At 44.9% G+C, this 26,152-nt stretch overlaps 1 protein-coding gene across 4 annotated transcripts; it reads left to right on the top strand.

Moving 5' to 3' along the window:
• Window positions 1-1,783: 1,783 nt before the first annotated feature.
• LOC136636308 (membrane-spanning 4-domains subfamily A member 8-like) lies at window positions 1,784-13,121 on the top strand. 4 transcript variants are annotated; one of them, XM_066611308.1, is made up of 7 exons: window positions 1,784-1,886; window positions 3,109-3,347; window positions 4,584-4,706; window positions 6,211-6,267; window positions 7,205-7,345; window positions 10,471-10,584; window positions 12,845-13,121. In XM_066611308.1, the coding sequence occupies exons 2-7, from the start codon at window positions 3,120-3,122 to the stop codon at window positions 12,956-12,958; spliced, it is 777 nt and encodes a 258-aa protein (XP_066467405.1). In that variant the 5' UTR covers window positions 1,784-1,886; window positions 3,109-3,119; the 3' UTR covers window positions 12,959-13,121. The 4 variants fall into 4 exon arrangements, with proteins under 4 accessions (XP_066467405.1, XP_066467403.1, XP_066467404.1 ...); XM_066611306.1 differs by having other exon boundaries at window positions 1,788-1,997; XM_066611307.1 differs by having other exon boundaries at window positions 1,788-1,997; window positions 3,095-3,347.
• Window positions 13,122-26,152: the final 13,031 nt, after the last annotated feature.

Raw genomic sequence — 26,152 nt, 5'->3', positions numbered from 1 at the left:
CCTGCTTTGATTTAAGAACCTGCACAGAAGAAGGGACAGGTAAGGATACCAGCTCCATTGGCAGCAGACTGGAGGGAGGTGGTGAGCATCTATTCACCATTCTCCCTCCCATCTGCCACTGAGAACAGTATAGTTTGCATCACAGATGTATGTTCTAAAAGCACTCACTATACTATGCAACAGGAGTTGGCACTAGAAATGAAATTTCTACACATCCCTAATTCACTGGTCACATTGTAAAACGATAGAGATCATGCTACAGTTACCACCTTTTAACTTAGAAAAGCTTTCAATAAATTCTGAATTGAAACAACTGGAGCCCCATAACACAATGTTGTCCTGGGAGTACATCCCATTGCGGGACTTACTAAATGTGAACATGATTGCACTGTGGTCTTCTTTGGTCTTATGCTGTGGATACCCCAAGGTTTTGGGATTTTATTTTTTCTCTCTTTGCACTGCACATTGTAAATTTCCATTTCTCAGAGATGGGTGCTGGGCAGGAAGTGAGTACTCTACTGTTGATTGATTGTAACAGCAACAGTAGAGTACTCACTTCCTGCCCAGCACCCATCTCTGAGAAATGGAAATTTACAATGTGCAGTGCAAAGAGAGAAAAAATAAAATCCCAAAACCTTGGGGTATCCACAGCATATGATCTATGCAAGCATATAAATCTTCATGATTTATTCCTGTTTTTACCCCTAATTTTTTTTTTCATCTTTTTGAACATGAAACCTCCCACTGCCTGGCATCCTAGATGCAGGAGCCATTACTCTACTCTAGAGTGCTCCTCTGAGGTATTTGTTTGAAAGGCCATTCCCCAAAAGTTTACATGATGAAAATCTGGATTGCTTTCCCCCCCATGCCTGGATTTCCTCAGTGGCAATCACTCCTGGCCAAGTCTCCTTCTGAGATTCTTATGTGCCCTCAGATTGGGTAATCAAGCCCAGAGCAGAATCAGCATTTGCATCCAGTGGGATATAAACAGCCGTAATAACAACTACACTAAACTCTCTTGGGAGGTATATGGGTCTGCATCTAACAGTTATATATTCCAGCTCCACAGAGCAATGACAAGCCATAATCTTTGTATTCGTACACCAACTGTTTTTAGTATACACACACAGCCCTCCTCCTTTGCTTTTCCCGGAGTTCTTACTCCTATCAAAACAGTGTACTAAAAAGCCATCTAATTCAATTACTGTGTCCGGTACAGCTGAGTGAAGCCAGGTCTCTGATATTAACAACACATAACAAACTTGCTTGTGGAAGCCTGCAGCCTCAGTTCATCTGGCATTTACAAGAAAAAAACTTGGAAGCGGCAACTTCTTTGTCCGACTCTGCAGCCTTGTCAAGACGCCGGCCCGACAGCTCCTCTTTGCTTTCTCTCCCTTCTTCAGTGCCTCCTCCCCGGCCTTACTGGGACTACAATTCATGAAGAGTCCAGAGTTCTTGTTATCTCTGTTGGTATATTATGTTGCCGAAGAAACTTGACTGTAATTTCCTGCTCCCTGCGCATTCCAATCTCCACAAGTTCACATTTTTTGTAGATTATATTCGCCCAGCAGGATATGTTCAAAACATACAAAACCAGCCATAAACAACGCCAAGACGAAGAGCACTGAGCTGCAGCGTGTGAATGCACCACCATCTTGTGGTCAACCACAAGCACTTTGTCTTTCAGGGAAAATTTAGAAGCAGGGCCCATAAAGGCCAGTCATGGGAAAACCTCAGAAGTCAGGATTAAAAAACAAGTCCAAAAGCAATTCTGGGCAGGGCTAAGAGGAGTATCTGAAACAGAAACAGACTTTGACGTGTCAAAGCGTCCTGGGGAAACCACAGAAAAGTGGCTTGGGGAACGCAAGAGTTGAAATCTGATGCTGGTAAAACTTCCCCTGTTTTGTCTTCTCTCTGTAGTTCTTATTACAGCAGTTCCTGAAGAGGTTTGGTGCACTGGGAGGCTAGCCAAGAACAAGGACGTTAAGGCGCAAAAAGTAGGTACTTTGGGAGTGAATTAGATGAATTTGGAGACAATGCTGAATTTGATCCACAGTTCAGTTTATAAGTGCTTAAGGCATGGATATGTGTAAAATGTCTTTCTGTCACTACGGAATAACCAAAACTCATCTATTGAACAAAAGGTGCACTGTCCTCTCAGATAGTTTGGGTATCCTTTGTTTGAGGAATTAGCCACTTGGAGATGATGATCTCTCTCAAGCAGTTCAGTTTTGGACAGGCATTGGATTATGATTGAACCAAGGGCCTGAACAATTCAAGAACATTTTTGATGTCTCCTGTTACTATGAATTAATTGGATTAAGAGAGCCTTTGCTGTTGATGATGTGTCTTCTTCCTGAGAATGACATGATGCTTTCGCTGAGTACCTTCCTGTTGCCTCATTAAGGCTTCAACCCTGTACACACTTTCCTGGGAGTAAGCCCCACTGAACACAATGGGACTTACTTCTGAGTAGAAGTGCTTGGGCTTGTGCTCTGAGTAATATACCTCTGTTCCTATGAAATGGAAGAGTATGCTGTTGACTTTGTTGCCAGTGGTTAGCTTTGTTTTGGGGGATGGAGGATGCCTGTTTGACTTTTACACTTTGGAGGTTTAGGCTCAAGATGGTGCATTCATAACTACTGCTTAAAAAAGTAAGTTGGGGAGCAGTTTAAAGAAAGTCAGACATTCAAAATTGCATGTGCATGAAGGGGAGAGGCTTGTGCTACAGCTTGGAATTGCTACTATTAGTAATATTTCTACTGCATACCACTTTTCAAAAGTTTGCAACAAATGTTGTTTATGTAGCAAAGGGAATGAGAAGACAACTTCCTGTCTCAAAGAAGTTCACAATCCAGCGACAAAAAGGCAAACTCTCTTATCTCCCCTTGTCCACTCAAGTTTCTGTACTTCTGTGTGTTTAGCCCATATATGGAAAAAGCAGCATAGGAATTATTCAGGACTAATGACCTCATCAAATCCCAACTCATGAGTCAATTTATGGGAAAGGAGCCCAATTTGGGGGGGGGGGGGGATTATGTCAGATTTCTGACATTGCATGCATGTCATTTGCTATATTTGTCCAAATCTCAAGATTATTTCTTATAGAGAATTCAGCTATGGCAACTGATCCAGCAAGAACGGCTAATGGAATAATGCTGTTCATCCCTGCAAATGGAACCAACATAATTCATCCAGGCCAGAGAATCCCTGGCACTATGATCCAGCCCCCAGGGATGGCGCAATATGTAGGCCAAGAATTTGGAAGTTCCAGCAATCGACTTAAGCGGAGCCGCTGTGTGACGGCCTTTGAGAAATTCCTCAAAGTGGAGACCAAGACTCTGGGGGTAAATGCATTTTACATCCACTCACTTTCAGTCCATAGTGACTTCAGAGGTTCCTTGCAAGTATCAGAGCAAGAACTACTCAACTGATCAACAGGGATTCATTTTGAAGGGCCATATGAAATAAAAGATCATCTAAGGTTCTTCAGATGTTTTTGTATATATGTCAAACTGTGTGTGTGTGTGTGTGTGTGTGTGAGAGAGAGAGAGAGAGAGAGAGAGAGAGAGAGAGAGAGAGGTGGTAGGGGGAGACGATTAGGAGGCCTGTGAGAGGCAAGAGAAAACCTTATCTCTGCATACGTCCCCTGACTTTTTTACTTACACTTCGATAGGCCTTCTGGTTGCCTTTGGGTCTCCTTGAAGCCATAACAGCTATGTAGCTGGCATAAGTCCAAGGAGAGGAAGGAGGCAGGTTGGGCTGGAAAATCAAAGATGAGATCCTGGTGCAAGGCACTACAACCGTGATCCACCGTCTCCAGACTGATCCCCATCCTCTCCCCCTGCCCACCTGAATCTCCCTCGAACAACCCCCTCTTTACCCACAACCTGCTCCTCCTCTGACTTACCTTCTAGTGTGGCCTGGGTGGCCATTAGGGCACATGGGAAGCCATGGGCTGTTTCCACTGTCAACTCACTCACACTCAGCAGCAGCACGCCATTTGTGGCAGCACTACACCTTTTCCAATGTTGTGTCTTGATAATAAGAACATAAGAACAGCCCCACTGGATCAGGCCATAGGCCCATCTAGTCCAGCTTCCTGTATCTCACGGCGGCCCACCAAATGCTCCAGGGAGCACACCAGATAACAAGAGACGTCATCCTGGTGCCCTCCCTTGCATCTGGCATTCTGACATAGCCCATTTCTAAAATCAGGAGGTTGTACATACACATCATGGCTTGTAACCCATAATGGATTTTTCCTCCAGAAACTTGTCCAATCCCCTTTTAAAGGTATCCAGGCCAGATGCCATCACCACATCCTTTGGAAATGAGTTCCACAGACCAACCACACGCTGAGTAAAGAAATATTTTCTTTTGTCTGTCCTCCCAACACTCAATTTTAGTGGATGTCCCCTGGTTCTGGTGTTATGTGAGAGTGTAAAGAGCATCTCTCTATCCACTCTATCTTTCCCATGCATAATTCCCATGATAGGATTGGGCTGCAAGTCATTTATCAACTTTTGTCTTTCAGTACTCCAGGCAGTGCTTTATTTTGTCTGCATAATTTTCTCCTACAGGCTATCCAGATCTTAATTGGATTGATCCACATTGGTTTGGGAGGTGCCTCGATTCCCCTTGTGTCTCAAAATTACTTTCCTATGACTGCTGTAGGAGGTTACCCATTCTGGGGGGGACTGTTTGTAAGTAGTGTGTTATTTGTCTTTAAGAGTCAATGTGAGTCGATGTGCCTCTGGCTTCTGATCTAGATTTTGGAGATCTTCTGCTCAGATGTTCACTTTCTACATGCAGAAAACAATGACTAGCAAGCAAGTCATCCTCTCTGCCCTTCTGTTTAATTTCTGTGGTATGCAATAGAAATAAGGCTATGATGGTGGTTGGCAACCTTCAGTCTCGGAAGACTATGGTATAAGCCTACAGCACCCGGTATTCCCCGGCAGTCTCCCACCCAAGTACTAACCAGGCCTGACTCTGCTTAGCTTCCAAGATCAGACAAGATCAGGCATGTGCAGGGTAACAGTTGCTGCAAGGCTATGATGAAAATGAAGGAAATATAGGAATGTTATTTGAAATAAGTCCTAGGGCCTGGACATCTATGTCTCTCTCTATGAGTTGGTTCTCAACAATCCTAATTGTCTAAGCCAGTGGTTCTCACACATTTAGCACCAGGACCCACTTTTTAGAATGGGAATCTGTCAGGACCCACCAGAAGTGATGTCATGACTGGAAGTGATATCCTCAGGAAGGAAAATTTTTAACAATCCTACCCACATTTACCCAGGAGTAAGTCCCATTTACTATCATTGTTAAAATAATATACATAGTAGATTGTTAAAAGTACAGATCTGTAACATTTCCCTAAATGTAGTCACATACCATGGTAGCACCAAGTCTAATCTATTAAAAATAAAATATTGAAATGAATGGGGACCCACCTGAAACTGGCTCACAACCCACCTAGTGGGTCCCGATCCACAGTTTGAGAAACACTGGTCTAGGCACATTTAACTGAACCATTACATTGATACGGGTTGTTTCTTATTAGTGCAGGAGTATACCTGGGCCCAAACTCAAAAAGGGGGCCCATGAGCCAAAGGAGGGGGCCTGAAAAATTTATGGGATCTTACATTTTCCTATCTCACCAGGGCCCATAAGAGGGAGGTGCAGGGGCATATCATACCTGGACCTGGGGTCAAAAAGGGGGCCTGGGAGACAGAAATGGGGGAAACTTCCTGGGATCTCGGAAAATGTTTGCATAGGTTGTGTTAAGACTAGTATTCACGTTTTGGGTAAGCCTACTTATTTTTCTATATTGCAATATAGTTCATATAAATTATCATCCAAGTTGCATGAAATGATGATCCAATGAAGGAAAGGGACCAAAAAAAGTATTGTACCCCTTGATAAAGTTCCTCTCAGAGGCCCTGCTATACAAACAACAAAAACAGATTACCCTGCAATGAGAAAACAATTGTCTGCTTGTTACTTCCGAAGCCATGTCTGTTGGAGAGGGAGAACCTCAGATAGCCTGCAGAAGGCCAGTGCATCTCCTTTTAGAAATGTAGCACTGCTTGGTTGTAAAGGGAAAAAAACAATCTGATCTCTCTACCACTGTGTGAATTGAGGGTTTTTTTCTGTGCATTTTAAGTGCAGTGAAATGCATCATTTTCTTCTTTTTTTGGACAGTTCATTGCTTCAGGATCCCTGTCTGTGTCAGCTGCTAAGCATTTCAACAACGGTTTGGTGAGAGAGAGATACTGTATATTACACTTTCTCTTCTATAGTGCTGAAGTTGCCAGCAAATTACCTCCCTTCTTATTGGTTTATTATTATTATTATTATTATTATTATTATTATTATTATTATTATTATTATTATTATTATTTTCTTAATGGATTTGTATCCCACCTTTCTCCACAATGGGGGCCCAAGGTGGCAAGTAAATATCAAGCACCATACAAGAAGTGCAAATCATTATAAATTACAAAACCTAATAAAATAAGAATGCAGTTAACAAAAACACACCACTGCAGATCCTACACAATGCTGGCAGCAAAACAAAACCACTAGGGTGTGAAAAATCCCATCACAAAGCATCTACCATTAGCAAATGTCACCATAAAATCATTTATTAAATCAGGGTCATACAAACAGCCAGTAAAAGTTCACCAATAAAAGCTGCACACAATAAAAATAAACATAACCAAGACCCATCTCATTACCCACCCTCCCCTTCCACTGACAAAAACTATCCTACATTTAAAAAAAGTGTTCAACTCTTGCCAAAATATCTCTAGTGAGGGGGTAGCTCTCAGATCACAAGGGATGGAATTCCATAACTGGATATTGCATATCTCATTGTCCATTGTCACATTTGCATATCTCATTGTCACCATTGTCACAGCCCAGATGTGTGTTTAGCACTAAGCTGAACTCATTTTGTGCTCAGCAAACTTTTTCAGTCAGCTTAAAACAGATTTGATTTCCCTGACTGCTTCAAATTTATCTTTAGATATAAATTTTCCATAATGAAAACAAAAAATATGGCACTTTTAATTTCACCTTTTAAATGACTATCTGTTCTTCATCATCAATAAGAAGGCTTGATGCAACTCTTTTACTGCATCACGGTCTGTGCTCTCTCTGTGCCTTAGGTAATCTATTTCTTTTTTTCTTTCAGATGAAATGCAGCCTGGGAATGAACATCACAAGTGCTGTAATAGCATCTATTGGCATCATTCAATATTTAATATTGCTGGGTTTACATTCAAGATTCTATGTTCACGCATATTTTTATGATGGTCAGTCAAATAAGTTGGTGGTAAGTGAACACATTCCACAAAGAACTTTGGCATTATGGGTAGGACCCAGTGCAAGGGGGTATCTATGAATGGAAAGAAACTTTTAAAGTTTTGCTTGCTATTTCCCCTTTAGTAGGTCCAGCTGCCTGAAAGACTAGCCACTGCTTCATTAAGCCATTTCTGCCCAATGTTGCATATACACAACAAGGATCAAATGTGTACACCTGTGGGCTGGACAGAAATGGGTTAAAGGCAACTGATCTTCAAGGCAGTGGGAAGTTGTACAGAAAAGACAGCAAGCTGCACTCCAGCTGCCCATGTCCATATCCAGTCTTTGCATTTTGATGCTTGGTTTTAAACACCTGAAATACTAGCAAACTCTGAGCAAAAGTGTTACTCTTCCCATTGCACCATGTACTTCCTGACTTTCAACAAATAGTCAACTGAAGAGTTTTCTTAGAGTCCGATCTTATTGGGCCTGTTGCCGGTGCTCCGTTGGCCCAACTGTTGCAAAAAGTGCTGTAAGGCACTTGTGCATGGAGGTACACACACCCCCAGCACAGGGTTCAGTGGCAGTCAGCACAGGGCCGCGGCACTGGAGGACATTTGGCAAGGGCTCCCAGTGGTAAGTTATACCATTGGTTGGTGGCAGGGCATTTCAGGGTGGGGGGAAGGGTAGGGGGTGGCAGAACAGTGTGGGGAAAGGGCGGGGGAGGGGAGGCGGGCCCAGGAAGGGGTAGAGATGGTGACAGGCTCTGCTGCCTTATCACCACCACCCTCTCAGGCCGGAAAACCCGACACTGGTCTCTTCGATTCTGGACCCATTCAATAGCGGGCGCAGATCCAAGGACACCCATTGGGGCCACCTGGCCATTACACAGCGTAAGGGAGCATAAGTTCCCTTACCCCAAAGAGACCTGGCGCTGCTTTCCGGCCCTGTAGGATGCAGCATTATTGTATCAGGCATGGCTGAAGATAAAAGCCACGGTTCTTTATCTCTGTCTCGTATTTTGGGGGAATATTGTATCATTGCAAAAGGACAGGAAAAAACAGCAGACGGCACAGTTGCCTGCACGTTCTGAAAGCCTGTACTAGGTGCTACAAGAGGATCTCCTCACTCTGCTACCTCTTTTTACTATAGGAAGAACTTTACATGGTGCTTTAAAGCACTTCATATAAATCATATTAATTCTTACAACAGCCCTATAGTGCCTTGCCTAGGGCCACTTATTGAGTTCACAATAGAAGTGAGATTTGAACCCAGGACTTCAGCACTCACAGTCTTTAGGCTTCACCCAGCACTTCCATATTAGAGGATCACTGCCTATTATCTCATGCACAATCAGCTCACAAACCTGCAGTTATGTTATTCTGAATCAGCTAAGCCACTCTGCATTTTAAATGTTGATCCATCAGGAAACAGTTGTGGTGATGTGCAGAGATACCCTGGTGTCTAGAAGACAAGCCAATGCCCAACTCATCTGATGGCCCAATACTAATTAAGATTGGGTTGGTGTAAGGGGGGTTTTGCGACAGCAGAACACTCTTCTGCTGTTGTAAAATGGCTGCCAGTGGTGCATGGAGCATGCCACCACTGGACATTTTGTGAGCGCCACCACAAAAGGCAGTGGCCCCATAGCTGCACTAGTGGACTTCATTGTCCCTGCTGGAGCTGGTAAGCTAGAGATGTGGGCAGGCAGCAGATGGGGTGTGGGCCAAATGGGGAGGGGGAACAGGGCAGATAGTAGGGTGGTGGATGGATCCAGGCCAGGAAGGAGTATTGGCATCAGCAGTATTCGCAGCAGCAGCATCACCAATTTCCTATCCCCTTTCCAGCCTCAATCCATTTTCCCAGATCCACTTGGACTTGTGGCAGCAAAATCGTTGGCATAGGTCCGAGTAGACCCAGTGGGACAGCAGCTGCTTAATCCTGGGAGGGAACACTTGTTCCCTTGCTTGGAGGAGACCTCTGGGACTGTGTCCCTCCCTCCCCCCTGCAAGGTGCAACATATGCTTCATGGCGTGCTGCACTGGCAGGGTTGGGCTATGATATAGGAAGTGTGTTTCTGGTGTTGAGGACCCAGAGTAGTCTGCATTTTTGTCTTCCGACGTACCAGGAAGTCAATGGCCTGGCAATGGATTTCCTTGCCAGTAATGTCAAATTTTAGTTCTGACATTCCCCGGACTTATTCTTCAGACCGACTGTGTCTTTTGTCACACATGAAGTGTTTCTTCAGTTTCTTCCTTTGCGCAGGTGTCCCTGGGTTTTAAAAGGATGTAAGTCAAATGTCACAAAGGGCTGACCCTGAAGCTTTATGTATTTATTTTAACACATTTATAAAACACCTTTTCATATTAATTTCAAAAGCAGTGTTGAGAGAACCAGTTTGAACAAACCACTTCCCCCTCAAGATTGGACATATGGTAAATCAAGAGGAGGGGTCAGGACGTGCACACCATGTCAGAGTGCACATGTGCACAGCTGCATGGTGAATGGAGTAAGCATTATCTGTACCAGTGGTTCTCAAATTTTTTAGCACTGGGACCCACTTTTTAGAATGACAATCTGTTGGGACTCACTGGAAGTGATGTCATGGCTGGAAGTGACATTATCAAGCAGGAATATTTTAACAATCCTAAACTCCAATCCTATCCACACTTACCCAGGAGTAAGCCTCATTGACTATCATTGTTAAAAGAATATACAGAGTAGCTTGTTAAAAGTACAGGTCTGTAACATTTCCCCAAATGCAGTCACATCCCATGGTAGCATCAAGTCTAATAAATTAAAAATTAAATATTGAAATGAATGGGGACCCACCAGAAATTGGCTCATGACCCACCTAGTGGGTTCCGACCCACAGTTTGAGAAACACTGATTTAGCCCAGTTCAAGTCTTTTGCTCTATTTTTTCTTCAAAGAGGTATTAATATGTTGGGCAGACTCCCTCAGATAAACGCTTCAGAATTGTCACCACTGCCCCCAGTTCTTCCCTCGGTGAATTTTTTTTTTCACTAATGTTTTTCAGAAAGTGGTTCTTGGAAGTTTTTTTAATGTTGCAGTTTTACAACTGAACTAATGTGTCAGCACTACAAGTTAATATAACAGGTTTTCACACCACTTCACTTGCTTCCCTGCTCTGCAGTCTGCAGGTTTGGCCATTGGTGTCCTGCTCCTCTTGTTCAGTGTTCTGGAGTTCAGCATCACTGCTTTAGCTGCGCATTTTGGATGCCAAGCGACCTGTTGTAACACAGACACAGTAAGCATTTGATGCCTTTCTCATCATTTCAGCAAACCATCAGGAGGAGACAGCATTGAAGGATATTTTCCCTTATGGACATGAATGAATCATAGGTGAAAAATGCATCTAGGCCAGTGGTTCTCACATATTTAGCACCGGGACCCACTTTTTAGAATGAGAATCTGGCAGGACCCACTGGAAGTGATGTCATGACTGAAAGTGACATCATCAAGCAGGAACATTTTTAACAACCCTAGGCTGAAATTCTACCCACACTTACCCAGGAGTAAGTCCCATTGACTATCATCCACTAAAATTGAGTGTTGGGAGAGTTAGGACAAACAGAAGAAAATATTTCTTTTCTCGGCATGTGGTTGGTCTGGAAATATTTATTTACTCGGCGTGTGGTTGTAACCCAATCCAATCATGGGTTACAAGCCATGATGTGTATGTGCAACCTCCTGATTTTAGAAATGGGCTATGTCAGAATGCCAGATGCAAGGGAGGGCACCAGGATGAGGTCTCTTGTTATCTGGTGTGCACCCTGGGGCATTTGGTGGGACTGCTGTGAGATACAGGAAGCTGGACTAGATGGGCCTATGGCCTGATCCAGTGGGGCTGTTCTTATGTTCTTATCATTGTTAAAAGAATATACAGAGTGACTTGTTAAAAGTACAGGTCAGTAATATTTCCCCAAATGCAGACACATACCATGGTAGCATCAAGTCTCATATATTAAAAACAAAATATTGAAATGAATCGGGACCCACCTGAAATTGGCTCGTGGCCCACCTAGTGGGTCCCGACCCACAGATTGAGAAACACTGCTCTAGGCCAGCCATTTTCAACCACTGTGCCGTGGATGGTCTACAGGTGTACTGCAAGAGTTTGGAGGAAGACCATTTATTAGTAGGGCCACTGGGGGATGTGAGCCTCTGCTGTCAGTGTGGTGTGCCTTATCAATTGTCAAAACCTGATGATATGCCTTGACAATTTTAGTGATTTGTCAGTGTGCCATTAGATGAAAAAGGTTGAAAATCACTGCTCTAGGCCAGGGGTGCCCAAACCCCGGCCCTGGGGTCACTTGTGGCCCTTGAGGCCTCTCAATGCAGCCCTCAGGGAGCCCCCAGTCTCCAATGAGCCTCTGGCCCTCCTGAGATTTGCTGGAGCCCACTCTGACCTGATGCAACTGATCTCAGCGTGAGGGCGACTGTTTGACCTCTCATGTGAGCTGTGGGATGAGGGCTACCTCCACTGCTTGCTGTTTCATGTCTGTGATGCAACAGCAGCAGCAAAGGAAAGGCCAGCCTTGCTTTGTGCAAGGCCTTTTATAGGCCTTGAGCTATCGCAAGACCTTCATTCATTCATATAAGTTCATGTTTAATATATTCATTTATGTAAACTTATGTAAATTTATTCAAATTTTAAATGTAAATGAATTCTCCCCCCCCCGGCCCCCGACAGTGTCAGAGATCTGATGTGGCCCTCGTGCCAAAAACTTTGGACGGCACTGCTCTAGGCAATTGTGGGTTTCTTGCAGCTCTCTCTGAAACCTTTAGGTGATATCTAGTGTTACAGACAGGAATTTAGGTCTGGTTCATGCATCTGACCCAGGTTAGGAAGCCCTCTCTTACTTTTATGTATTTAAAACCTGCAACCTATTGCAATATGGGAGCACAGTTGCTGCCCGTTCTGCTGATAAATGGGGATCTCTGTGGGCATAGCTGAACTTATTTGTGATACTGAGGACAAAACAAAGGGTCAGGCAGTACCAAGGTTAAGGAGGCCAGTTTTTCGTCCACATTTTCTAGAATGTTGTATGCTTAGCTTGAGGAAACATGTTTATTTTGCAAAAAGCATCCCTGACACAGGATCATAGACAGGCACAACTACTCCAACAGAGCCTCAAGAAATGGGGATGAAACAAATCTGCCTCTTAAACGCAGGAGGATTTTTCTCCTGTTCACACTCTATAAATGTTCACACTCACTGTAAAATTAGCACAGCATCTTATGATTGTCCTTTAACAGCCAAGCAGGCAGGCTAGACAGGACAGTGAACAGGAAAGCAGGTACAGAAAGTTAATGTTCACTGTTCCTTTTAGCCCACAAGTGAAGAAGCCACTGCATTTGGTACAGATCTCTCATATGGAAGAATGGGGGGCAATTGCTTTTACTATAAGAGGAAGTGACACTGAAGAATGTTGCTAATGATGACTATGACCATGGTGTTGACAATGAAAGTATTTCTAACCGCTAATGATTCCCCCCTATTTCAGGGAATGGTGGTTTTGCCCTGCACTGTTGCTGAAGATGGTGTAACTCTCCTTGAAGCCAATCCTACTGTTCCAGCCGATAATGCTGCAGATTCTTCTCCAAATGCAGTGGTGTGATGGATCCCTTCATTTCCCTGGAGGCCCCTGCTTCTTTTCTGTGTGTTTGCTGCATGTTTCTCCATACTTTGGGCAAGTTAACTCACTGGCAGCTTCTCTGCATTCAGCTGCTGGGAGCAGCATGCTGCAGCCCTTGTCCCTTTGTTTTGTAAAAACACCATATGCGGGGGGGGGGGGGCGGGGGGGGGGCTCATCTTTTCCATGAGTCAGGATTCCTGCCAGAGACTGGAATGAGCCTGCTGATTGGACAGAAAAGACAGGTACCCCAAGAAAATGGATGAAGTCATGATAGGAAAATGTTAAACTCAAGCCCACCTGAAACAGGTTTGGCTTCATTCCAGCTGCCTGAGGGCCCATACTGGAGCCTCAAAAAGAAGCACCAACCTGCTGGGCAGTGAGTCAAAAGAGTTAGTGGTCTTGCAGGTAATGAAGACAGGGATAATGTCTAGGGAGAGAAAGCCATCAGGTTTTTAATTCATTTTTGCTTTTGTTAATTTTTGCCAGTTTACAAATGTTTTTGCAGTGGGCCAAGTTGATTCACAGCAGGAGCTGGACATTAGCAGTAATTTCACCTCATAGTCCCTTACCCATTAACCCTTTGCACCCCATATTTTCAATATGCATTGTTCTTTTGCTATTTTAATAAAAACTGGTTGTAGTTTAATTCTTGACTACCTTGACATTTTAGCAGAGCAGTTAATTTTTAAGCTTTCCCCCAATTTCATGCTTTCCCTGTCTCCTTCTTTCCTTCTCACCCCCTTCTCTGTTACACTGTATTGATGGTTGCTACAGGTTTGGCTATCTTTCCTTGGGAGGGGGTCTGAGACAGGTAAGCAGGCATCAAGCTATAAGTTTAATTTAGAAAAACCTGATGTTAAAGCATCCCCTTGGGATGCTATTTTAGGTAACAGTTCTGCAGAACCGGTGTGAACCGGCTGAATCCCACCACTGCCCTGACCTGTGTGTTACTAAAGAGTGGTTGAAGGTGTAAACCTCCTAGCCTCTCTTCCCAAAAGGAAGCGTGTCATGAATAAGTACGTTAGGCCTAGGTTAGCATGTGAAGCCTGAACCAAACTAAGACAGTGTAACGGAGAAGTTGCTAGCAGCTCCCAGCTGCAAGAATGTGAGTAAATAAACAAAAGGATTGTTGTCTCTCCTTTGCTGGCCAGAAACGACAGATAACAAGAATTACAACCCATTGGAATGTTTAGCACCTTAGCAGACAGAGAGGCGCCTTATCAAGCGTGATTGAGTGCAGCTGTGGATCTCCAGTTGGGAGGGGTAAAGAACTATGAGGGGTTAGCAACCAGGCCAACTTTGAGAAGGTTCTGTTCCTCAAAGGTTCTGATTGGACAGGCTAATAAGTATGAAGTCACCTCAGTACTATTAGCATAAGAAGTATAATAATGAGTGCCCGGGTGTGTGTGTGTGTGTGTGTGGTCCTTCTTGAACAGAGCTTTTGGGCGCAACATAACAACAACAACAACAACTTTATTTTTACCCCGCCTTTCTCCCCGAAGGGACTCAAGGTGGCACATCCTGCATGTGTGTGAGCTCCATTGTCCATCATGGGCACCTGGCCTCATAGGTAGCCCTGGAGCTAAGAGATCTACAAGAGTAACTGACCCAGGTGAGAGATAGGGATTAATAGAGATAGCCAGCTAGCTTTATTATTTGATTGCTGATATGTTTCCTAGATGTTTATGCCTCTCACATTTGCTGCCTTATTGTAGAGTGTGTAACCTTATGTACTTAATAAACTAAAATATCTTTTACTAAGTTGTTTCATTGTCTGTTGGGGACCAAGGTTCAGAATCCTGCCTAGCCATTCAGCAAACTACCAAGTGCTCATTGAGGTCTAGTAACTTGAGGACTGAGGCTTTAATTGGAGAAAGAGCTCAGTGCCTGCAAGGAATAGAATTAAGCTTAGAGGGTCTCAGTGTCCCTGGACTGAGGCACTGGCACGTACAGGGTGGTGGCAGTACTACTGGGCAAGGGGCCTTGAGGGCTTTAGGGTTCAAAAACCAAGAACCCCAAGCATCCCAAACCCCCCTTTGTTTAAGACAGGGGGAGGGGCTTTTGCCCAGCTTTGGCTGGTGCATCAGCTGCTGCCTTACTTGAGTCAGTCAGATGTGGCCCACACCTTAGTTCCATCACATTTAGATTACTGTAATGCACTCTATGTAGGGCTGCCCCTGAAGCCGGTTCTGCAATTGCAGGTGGTTCAAAATGTGGCAGCTCATTGGGGCTTGGCTGTTTGATTCTGTCAGGCTGCCAATTCATATCCAGGCCCAATTAAAGATGCTGGTTTTGACATACAAAGCTCTATGTGGCCTGGGACTGGGGTATCTTCAGGATTACCTATTCTCTTATAGTCCAGCATGTCCCCTGAGGTTATCTAGCAGAGCCCTGCTAAGACTGCTATCTGGAGTAAAGGGGATGGCATGGAGAAACAGCCTTATCTGTTGTGGCACTGCACTTCTGGAACATGCTTCCAAAGAATCTACAATGAACCCCCTCTGCGGAGCAGTTCCAACAAGGCTTAAAAACATTTCTATTTCAGCTGGCTTTTGAGGGGGGAGGATAAGGGTTTAATGTTGTGCTATATATGTATTTTATACTTTTATGCATTTTATAATTCATATTTATTTTAATGTTGTTGTAAGCAGCCTTGGGTGCCCTTTGGAGAGAATGGCAGGATACAAATTGAATAAATAAATAAATTCCAGTTTTGCAACACCAAAACCCAGAGTGCATATTAAAAAGAAACATAGCTATAGTGCACAAGTGCCACATGTACCTACAATGCAATTGCTTGCACAGGGATTCTGGCATTTCTGAACAAAATCTGCTTTGAGTGCCCCGCCCAGAGAAAGCGGGGTAGGAATTTTAAAAAATGAATAAATGAATGAATGAAGGAAGGAAATTATCTGTGGTCAGAGGAAGTGCAATGAATTGACTGCACAACTTGGAAGATTTTTTGCAATAGATTGGCCTATGGAAAGTGAAGTGTGTTTTGAGACAAGGAGATGTGCAGCTTTGCTGAAGCATTAAACATCACAGTACCAGCCTTTTGAGAAGATATGAAAAGCTCTGACTATGACAATTTATCAGAATGACCGTCAGCCCTTTAAGCAAAGGATGTGATAGTATTTTGCCTCAACCAAAATGTATTTCTTAATTTAAAATGTTTACAATCACCTTTTCCCTTCCCACCAGGGTATTCAGGATGTCTTAGGGCCAAATCCTATCCAACTTCCCAGCGCTGGTGCAGCCGTACCAACAGGGCATGCACTGCATCCTGCTGTAGAAGGGCAGTCACAGAGGCCACCTCAGAGTAAGGGAGTGTTTGTTCCCTTCTCTCAAGGCTGCATTGCAGCTGCAATGTTGTTGGAAAGTTGGATAGGACTGGGTGGGCCCTTAGAGTATTTATTTTCCCACATGTTAGTATCTTGTCCCATATCTTGTCCCCAAGGGTCTCTTTAATTAAAAATGAATAAATAAATTTAATCCACTCTTATCTCCTTCTTTGCCTCACAAGGTCATTGGTGCTAATATGGCCACTGGGATGGGGGAGGGACACAGTCCTGTCTTAAGGAGGCAGGATCAGTTGGCAATGGTGGATCTTTACCTGCTGTCTTATTTTCTCCTCCTTCACCTCGCAGAACTGTTGGTCCTAATATGGCCACTCTCTGGAATAGAATTTCTCTCTGGAATGGCTGCATCCAGTCCCCTCTCATTCACATGCAGACCAGAATTTCAGGATCTGAGGATTATCTTACTGTTTCCATAGTTTCCCCTCTTGTTTCCAGATACCGTGTCTCAGGCAAATGTTTTCAAATACTGTACATTTTTCTACATGTGCAATTGTGTCGGTATTTGCCAGCAAGACAAAATGGCTGTAAAATAGGTCTGGATGTGTGTATGCAGGACCCATGGCACAGTGAGCACAGGATAGACTGCAACTGTAGAGAAATCCTACATGTGATGCTTAAGAGGCAGAGGAAGGTATAGTGTTTCACGGTCTCCATTTCCCTGAGACAGGAGAAGTTCCAGATTTTGGCATCCTCATTTTCTGTTCCATTCAACTGCTTCCTTTTCTCTCTCTCTCCCTTCTTTCATTTGCCTACACACTTCAGCGGAGGGAGTGGGCTGTGTTTTTGTCCCCTAACTCTTAGGGTTTTCCCACTCTAGAGACACTTCCAGCATCTTCTGACAATTCCCCTACCCCATAAAGAAACATCAAGCAATCCACCCAGCCCATCAACCCACCTTCACCCATACAAGAAAAAAATTGTGGGCACTCAGTCATAATAATAGGCACTGAAGTCTGTAAGCCATCTCTATTTAAAGCATAGGAGACGGACAGAAATGGAAAAAATGTTCACAAGCGAACATGTTTGTGTAAATGTTTTGAAATCTGTGTTCCTTTTCCTTCTTGTAACTTCTTGATGGGGTTGTAGATACTCCTGGAAACCGAAAACAAGCACATTGAAGAGTGTAACGTAAGTACCTCAGGAATGAATTAAATGAATGGGAGGGGGCAGCGCTTAGTTTGATTCAGGTCTAAGCAGTAAAATGCTTAAAGAAACCAATGCTTCTGAATATGTGCAGAGGGCTTTTCTCTCACTTTTCAACTTATATGTGAGTTCTTTGAAGGAAACCATACAAGCAACCCAAAGGATGGGTGGACCAGCAACACACACACACACATGTGCATGCGCACACACAGACTGGGTTCATAACTTGGCATTACAAGCTCAGTATGTGAACCTAATAGATATAATAGAACAGCAGATTCAGCATAACCAACAACCAAGTGAAAGCCTAACTACAGGTTCACTTAGGCACCCTCAATGTACATAACAATAAGCAGCTGCCTGGGTTCATTTTGCTCAGTACTGCCTCTTCACTGCCTGGCAGTGAAGGTCCTGGGTTCATTTCCACTCAATGCTGTCTTCAGGAGTTCGTGCAGGGATGTTGACCTGTTTCTTGAATATCCTGGGTGTGGGATGCAGCTCACTTAGAGTGAATTTTCATTCCTGTCACCAAGGAGAAGATCTGGGAACAGTGCCTGTTCCCAGCCACACGTATTGACATGATGCATAAGGAAAGGAGGCAGGATAAACTGCAGAAAGCCCCACCAACTGAGATGAGACGGAGCACACCAGGACAGCCAGCCAGCTGAAACAGAACCTTGAATAAGTGCAACTTCAGGAAAGGCCCATAGCCAGGATTCTAGAGGTGGGGGCGACGCGACTATTTTTTCAGGGGGGCAATTACGTTGGGTATCTATATTGGTGTGCAAGGGATAAGTACAGAGAAACATCAAAGACCAGTAACTCCCCCAAATTTCATGAAGAGAAAATATATTTGGGGGGTTATTGAAATACGCATTCATTATCTGCAAAGCAATGTAACAATAATTTGCATAGAATAAATGCATCTCTTTGCAATGCAAAATGTATTGTCTACCTAGAAATAACATGCAACATATCTTTTCATTTTACACACCAGCACAATACACAGGCTTGCATCCCTGCAAACATAAAACATATCTCTGTGATGCAGGTAGTAAGAACATAAGAACATAAGAACAGCCCCACTGGATCAGGCCATAGGCCCATCTAGTCCAGCTTCCTGTATCTCACAGCGGCCCACCAAATGCCCCAGGGAGCACACCAGATAACAAGAGACCTCATCCTGGTGACCTCCCTTGCATCTGGCATTCTGACATAACCCATTTCTAAAATCAGGAGGTTGCGCATACACATCATGGCTTGTACCCCATAATGGATTTTTCCTCCAGAAAATTGTCCAATTCCCTATTAAAGGCGTCTAGGCTAGATGCCAGCACCACATCCTGTGGCAAGGAGTTCCACAGACCGACCACACACTGAGTAAAGAAATATTTTCTTTTGTCTGTTCTAACCCGCCCAACACTCAATTTTAGTGGATGTCCCCTGGTTCTGGTATTATGTGAGAGTGTAAAGAGCATCTCCCTATCCACTCTGTCAATCCCCTGCATAATTTTGTATGTCTCAATCATGTCCCCCCTCAAGCGTCTCTTTTCTAGGCTGAAGAGGCCCAAACGCCGTAGCCTTTCCTCATAAGGAAGGTGCCCCAGCCCCGTAATCATCTTAGTCGCTCTCTTTTGCACCTTTTCCATTTCCACTATGTCTTTTTTGAGATGCGGCGACCAGAACTGGACACAATACTCCAGGTGTGGCCTTACCATCAATTTGTACAACGGCATTATAATACTAGCTGTTTTGTTCTCAATACCCTTCCTAATGATCCCAAGCATAGAATTGGCCTTCTTCACTGCCGCCGCACATTGGGTCGACACTTTCATCGACCTGTCCACCACCACCCCAAGATCTCTCTCCTGATCTGTCACAGACAGCTCAGAACCCATCAGCCTATATCTAAAGTTTTGATTTTTTGCCCCAATGTGCATGACTTTACACTTACTGACATTGAAGCGCATCTGCCATTTTGCTGCCCATTCTGCCAGTCTGGAGAGATCCTTCTGGAGCTCCTCACAATCACTTCTGGTCTTCACCACTCGGAAAAGTTTGGTGTCATCTGCAAACTTAGCCACTTCACTGCTCAACCCTGTCTCCAGGTCATTTATGAAGAGTTTGAAAAGCACTGGTCCCAGGACAGATCCTTGGGGCACACCGCTTTTCACCTCTCTCCATTGTGAAAATTGCCCATTGACACCCACTCTCTGCTTCCTGGCCTCCAACCAGTTCTCAATCCATGAGAGGACCTGTCCTCTAATTCCCTGACTGTGGAGTTTTTTCAGTAGCCTTTGGTGAGGGATCGTGTCAAACGCCTTCTGAAAGTCCAGATATATAATGTCCACTGGTTCTCCCAAATCCACATGCCTATTGACCTTTTCAAAGAATTCTATAAGGTTCGTGAGGCAAGACTTACCCTTACAGAAGCCATGCTGACTCTCCCTCAGCAAGGCCTGTTCAGCTATGTGTTTTGAGATCCTATCTTTGATGAGGCATTCCACCATCTTACCCGGTATGGATGTTAGGCTGACCGGCCTATAGTTTCCTGGGTCCCCCCTCTTTCCCTTTTTAAAAATAGGTGTGACATTTGCTATCCTCCAATCTTCTGGCACCGTGGCCATTTTGAGGGACAAGTTGCATACCTTAGTCAAGAGATCTGCAACTTCATTCTTCAATTCCTTAATAACTCTTGGGTGGATGCCATCAGGGCCCGGTGACTTATTGATCTTTAATTTATCAATGAAGTCTGAAACATCTTCTCTTTTAACCTCTATCTGACTTAACTCCTCGGTCAGGAGGGGCCGTTCAGGCAGCGGTATCTGCCCGAGATCTTCTGCCATGAAGACAGATGCAAAGAACTCATTTAATTTCTCTGCCATCTCTAAGTCTCCTTTTATCTCCCCTTTCCCTCCCTCACCACCCAGAGGGCCAACCGCTTCTCTGGTGGGTTTCCTGCTTCTAACATATTTGAAGAAGCTTTTATTATTCCCCTTAATGTTGCTGGCCATGCGTTCCTCATAGTCTCGCTTGGCCTCCCATATCACCTTCTTACATTTCTTTTGCCACAGTTTATGTTCCTTTTTATTCTCCTCATTAGGGCAAGACTTCCATTTATGGAAGGAAGCTTCCTTGCCCTTCACAGCCTCTCTAACTTGGCTGGTTAGCCATGCGGGCACTCTCCTGTATTTAGTGGAACCCTTCTTTCTTTGCAGTATACACCTCTGCTGGGCCTCTATTACTGTTGTTTTAAGCAGCCTCCATGCACTCTGGAGAGACTGGACTCTTTTTACCCTCCCTTTCAACCTCCTTCTAACCAGCCTCCTCATTTGGGGGAAGTCTGCCCGTCGGAAGTCAAGGGTTTTTGTTAGAGATTTGCCTGGTATTCTTCCCCCAACATGCATGTCAAAACGGATCGCAGCATGATCACTGTTCCCCAATGGCTCAGTAACGTTTACATCTCTAACCAGGTCCTGTGTACCGCACAATATTAAATCCAGAGTCACCTGTCCTCTGGTGGGCTCCGTGACTAGCTGCTCTAAGCCACAGTCATTTAGCACATCAAGAAATCCGGTTTCCTTATCGTGACCAGAACACAAATTGATCCAGTCAATATGAGGATAATTGAAGTCCCCCATGATTACAACCCTGTCCCTCCTTGTCACCTCCCTGATCTGTTTCCTCATTTCAAGGTCCCCATCCGATTTCTGGTCTGGAGGACGATAGCACACCCCCAGTATTACATCGCTGCACAAGCCTGGTAATTTAACCCACAGAGATTCTACGGTGGAGTCGGACCCACCTTCAATCTCTACTTTGCTGGATTCTATCCCTTCCTTAACATAAAGGGCCACCCCACCTCCAACACGCCCCTGCCTGTCCCTCCTGTAGAGTTTATAGCCTGGGATTGCGGTATCCCACTGATTCTCCGCATTCCACCAGGTTTCCATTATGCCCACTATGTCAATGTTTTCCCTTGTCACCAGACATTCCAGTTCTCCCACCTTTGCTCGTAGACTTCGGGCATTCGCATAAAAGCATTTGTACACGGAATGCCCTAGGATGGGCTGCTTATTCGCTCCTTTGTCCCCGCATCCTCTCATTGTGCCAAACCGTCTATCACATCCCATCACGCTACCTTTGCCAATTTCTTCTCCTACCCTGCCTTTGTCTTGTTGTTCTCTAACCTCCCCATCCTCATTCCATAGGGATGAGGAGTCCTGAACCGGATGCCCCTCGGCTCCTGTCGGCCTTCCCCCAGGGATCAGTTTAAAAGCTGCTCTGCCACCTTTTTAATGTTATGCGCCAGCAGTCTGGTTCCATTCTGGTTCAAGTGGAGCCCGTCCCTCTTGTACAGGCCCCGCTTGTCCCAAAACGTTCCCCAGTGCCTAATGAATCTAAACCCCTCCTCCCTACACCACCGTCTCATCCACGCATTGAGACCCCTGATCTCCGCCTGCCTAGCTGGCCCTGCGTGTGGAACAGGTAGCACTTCAGAGAACGCTACCTTTGAGGTCCTGGCTTTCAGTTTCCTGCCTAAAAGCCTAAATTTGGCCTCCAGGACCTCCCAGCTACACTTGCCCACGTCGTTGGTGCCAACATGCACCACAGCCGCTACTTCTCCCCCAGCACTGTCTACTAGCCTGTCTAGACGAGAAGTGATGTCCGCAACCTTCGCACCAGGCAGGCAAGTCACCATGCGGTCCTCACATCTGTCGCAAACCCCCCTCTCTATGTTTCTAATAATCGAATCCCCCACTACAAGAAGCCCCCGACCCCCCTCTCGCCGAGGAGTATCCTGAGTGCGTTTGGTTACAGGCCCATCCCCTGGAGAAGGGGTCCTCCCTAGGGGATTGTTTCCCTCCTCTCCAGGATGACGTCCTCCAGTCCTGAGACTTCCCACTCGGGCAGCTGAGGAGCTGCACGCCTGAGGTTGGGACGAAGCCTGATCGTCCCCGGAAGTCTCCCCATGGTCCTCCTCTGCCTGCCTGCGCTTCTCCAGGTCGGCCACCAAGGCTTCAAGGGAGCGGACGCGTTCCCTGAGACCCTGGAGCTCCTTGCACCGAGGTCACACCCATGACTTATGCCCCAGAGGCATATAATCATACATGTGGCACTCAATGCAGAACACTGGATAGCCCCCTCCCTGCTGCTGGCTGCCTGACTGCATAACTTTTTTGTTGTTGTTTTATTTAGGGGTACTTTTATAAACCCTACACTGGTTAGCAGCCCCTTCTCAAGGGAAGAGGAAGAGCAGTGTATGGGGCCCTGGCCTCCTCGCCCTGCTGCTGAACTTGCCCAGATGCTAAACTCTCAGTTTACCTGGCACTTGGGGTCCCAGAGGCCACACGCGTCTGGAGAGAGCCTCACGCGATGGCAGGCCTAGCTTTATGCTCCTGGCTGGCTCTTCCTTCCTTCCTGATTGAAAGGGGGGCTGGTCTTCCCAGGTGAGTTTACAAAAGCTCAGGAAGACAAAAGGCTGCTGATGGGCGTAACCTACTCTGCAGGCTCCTGAATGGGAATTGCCCCTTACTAGGTTCTTTCCCTCCTAGTTCTGTTCTCTTAGGCTGGACTGTTTTGTAACCTCAAGCTAGTTTTTATTTGAGTTTTTAATTATTTATTGCTGTCTAGATCCTGTGTCCCAATTTACTGAACTGTTTAGGCTATGTTCTAACTTAGATTAAGTTTAACTTGGGTTAAGTATAGGGTTAATTTAAAACAAAGTAGAAAAACCTGCTTTCCACTTTATCCTCCTCCCTTCCTTCGATTAGGTGCTACTTTAGGTGCAGCTAACTTTCAACTTTGATTTAAGTGCCTGACCCTTGGGCTCTTACTCACGAGTAGGACTCTGCTCCTGCTCAGAGTAGACCTACGTACCTCCCTTAGGTGCTAACTTATTTGCTTGTATTTGTAGTATTTGCTTGTATAGAAAGCCTTTCATTAGCCAATGACACATTGCTGATGCATTGATACATACTAAAATAAAATTTATTTACTTTATATGAAAGCAAGAGGAAAGATACGCAAGTCAAATACAGTAACGCCACTGGAACATTAGTTTTTTACAGTATTCATTACTGTACTTTGAAAAAACAAAGCACAGAAGATTTGAATTATTGAATCTACCTCGTAGAGCTGAATTCTCCTGTCTTTCTGAGAGTTTAATCTCCTTAGAATCAGGGCTGGATCCAGTGTCTTTATAGGGGAAGACCATGAACACTACCTTTAGAGCCCAGGTCAACCAGGCAGGTAGATCTGGGCTCCTGCCTGGACTTGAAGTCCAGGTCTATTGGTCGGGACTCCTGATTAAGCTTATAGCCTCTGTAGCTATTTGCTGGGTGGGTAAACCTGGGCTCCCGCCTGGACTTCAAACCCAGGTCTACCTGCTGCGTAGACCTGGGGTTTCACTTGTGCTTATCACCTCTGTGGACATTTGCTGGGTGGGTAGACCTGGACTCCCACCTGGACTTGGAGCCCGGGTCTACCTGGGTTCCCGACTGAGCTTATAGCTTCTGTTGGTATTTGCTGGGCAGGTAGAGCTGGGTTCCCACTTGGACTTGGAATCCAGGTCTACCTGCTTGGGTAGAGCTGGGCTCCCAATTGAGCTTATAGCCTACATAAGAATATACAAAGATCCCCGCTGGATCAGGCCACAGGCCCATTCAGTCCAGCTTCCTGTATCTCACAGTGGCCCATCAAATGCTTTAGGGAGCACAAAAGACAGCAAGACAAAATCTGCATCCTGGTGCCCTCCCCTGCATCTGGCATTCTGAGGTAGTCTACTTCAAAAATCAGGAGCTTGCACATACCTATCATGACTCGTAACCCATGATGGACTTTTCCTCCAGAAATTTGTCCAGTCCCCTCTTAAAGGCATCTCGGTAAGATGCCATCACCACTTCCTATGGCATGGAGTTCCACAGACTAATTACACACTGAGTAAAGGAATATTTTCTTATATCTGTCCTAACTCTCTCAACACTCAATTTTAGTGAATGTCCCCTAGTTCTGGTGTTAAGTGACAGGGAAAAGAGTATCTCTCTCTATCCACTCCATCCATGTCCTGCATAATTTTGTATGTCTCAATCATGTCCTCCCTCAGGCCTCTGTGATTATTTGCTGAACTCCAGATTGAGTTTCTAGCCTCCATGACTATTTGCTTGGTGGGTAGACCTGGGCTCCCATTCCAACAAATCACCTTGGTACCCGCCCAGTGGGTGTTTCCCTGACACCTGATTTTGCTCTCCATCCCGGTGGGTGCCCTTCCCTGCTGGCAGGACAGTTGGAGGGGTATGCACCCATGGCCTCCCCAGGATTTGCCCCTGCTTAGAACCTTTTCCACACTTAAGTTCTTGGTTCTCTTTAGCTCAAATGCTTTCCATACTTTCTCCACCAGAAAAAGGGTCTCCCCAGTCCCCAAGCAGCAGCCATTAATTTTAAATATATATATGAAAGGCAAAAACCCCACCATGATTTCTCCAAACAGAAACGTTTCTTTCTGACCCTCCGCAGCAATACCTTGTAGTAATTAGCATGTTCCACAGTCGAAGAAACAGCACCCTCCCCACCCCCCTGCCAGTACAAGTAGAAATTTCTCCCTCTCTCCATGTGCTCTGGATGGGGGCAGAGTGACCAGAGGTCATAAATTCCAAGGAGCCGCCAAGTGTTGGAAGGTATCAAGGACTGTTAGTTATGGTATAGAATGCTTACCTGAAATGTAAAAACAGCATGGTTTTTGATCTCTCTCTCTCTCTGAATGTCCAAGCAAGTTCAACTTGAGTCTCACAAGCATTTGGCTGGGATTGGGCAGCCTGCCACAATCTGTTCTCTTAGAACAATATTGTTACATTTGAATGAAGTCTTTGTCTTCAGAGCACAGAAAAAAAAATCTAGCAGTTTGAAATTCGGCTTGAAGTTCTAACATTGCTTTAACGTTCAGTTTGAAGACTTTTAGAGCACTAAGCTGTGCACACACATGCTAGAAAGCACATTTTCACACCAGCTCTCATAGAAGAACACTAGTAAGCTTAGCTTTCTCATATTCCTTGTTTTTCATTTTGAGATCAGTTTTGGGGTACGCATAAGTGTGACTAACAAATAGTAATGTTTTAACTGAGTTTTAGTGGACTAACTGCATTCTAGAGTTTAAAGAGACATGATATCAAAGCACTTCCGGATTAACACATTGCAAAGGTCAGATTCCCAGAGAAAATCATTTCACAGCAGTTTTTAGATGAACACACATACCGTGACGTCAATAGCAAGTATGTTGCATTTCACAGGTTGCCTTACGAAGGCCACAGAACATCATCCGATGGTTATGGATGAGGTCAGGTTTGTGTGCAGTGCCATTGGCTAACTGCTGGGGGTATATTGTATATGATGGATGTATGAGATGGCCTGTTATAAAACAACGGATGTTTTGAACCCACCAATGAATTGTCTCCAAATGTGTTTCAAGGAGGGAACCCCAGATTGTAATAAAAGTCAGCTAAAGGAGGCGTTACACGCTTCCCTTCTTCACACTTCCTATGCAAGCAGTCTCCTTTGAGGCTTCCCTTCTTCACACTTCCTATGCAAGCAGTCTCCTTTGAGGCTTCTCTTCTCCCCACTTCTGGTGCAAGCAGTTTCCTTACAGGCTTCTCTTCTTCACACTTCCTATGCTCACAGT

This window comes from Tiliqua scincoides, chromosome 1, assembly GCF_035046505.1.
Source record: "Tiliqua scincoides isolate rTilSci1 chromosome 1, rTilSci1.hap2, whole genome shotgun sequence".
Taxonomy (NCBI): Eukaryota; Metazoa; Chordata; class Lepidosauria; order Squamata; family Scincidae; genus Tiliqua; species Tiliqua scincoides.
This window is presented reverse-complemented; position numbering and strand designations above follow the sequence as displayed.

Bases quoted from the DNA above. Each gene is read 5' to 3' on its own strand.
- LOC136636308 (XM_066611308.1), top strand. From the start codon at position 3,120: ATGGCAACTGATCCAGCAAGAACGGCTAATGGAATAATGCTGTTCATC. The intron at 6,268-7,204 runs GTGAGAGAGAGA...TTTTTCTTTCAG, and splicing joins AGCATTTCAACAACGGTTTG to ATGAAATGCAGCCTGGGAAT. The intron at 7,346-10,470 runs GTAAGTGAACAC...CCTGCTCTGCAG, and splicing joins GTCAGTCAAATAAGTTGGTG to TCTGCAGGTTTGGCCATTGG.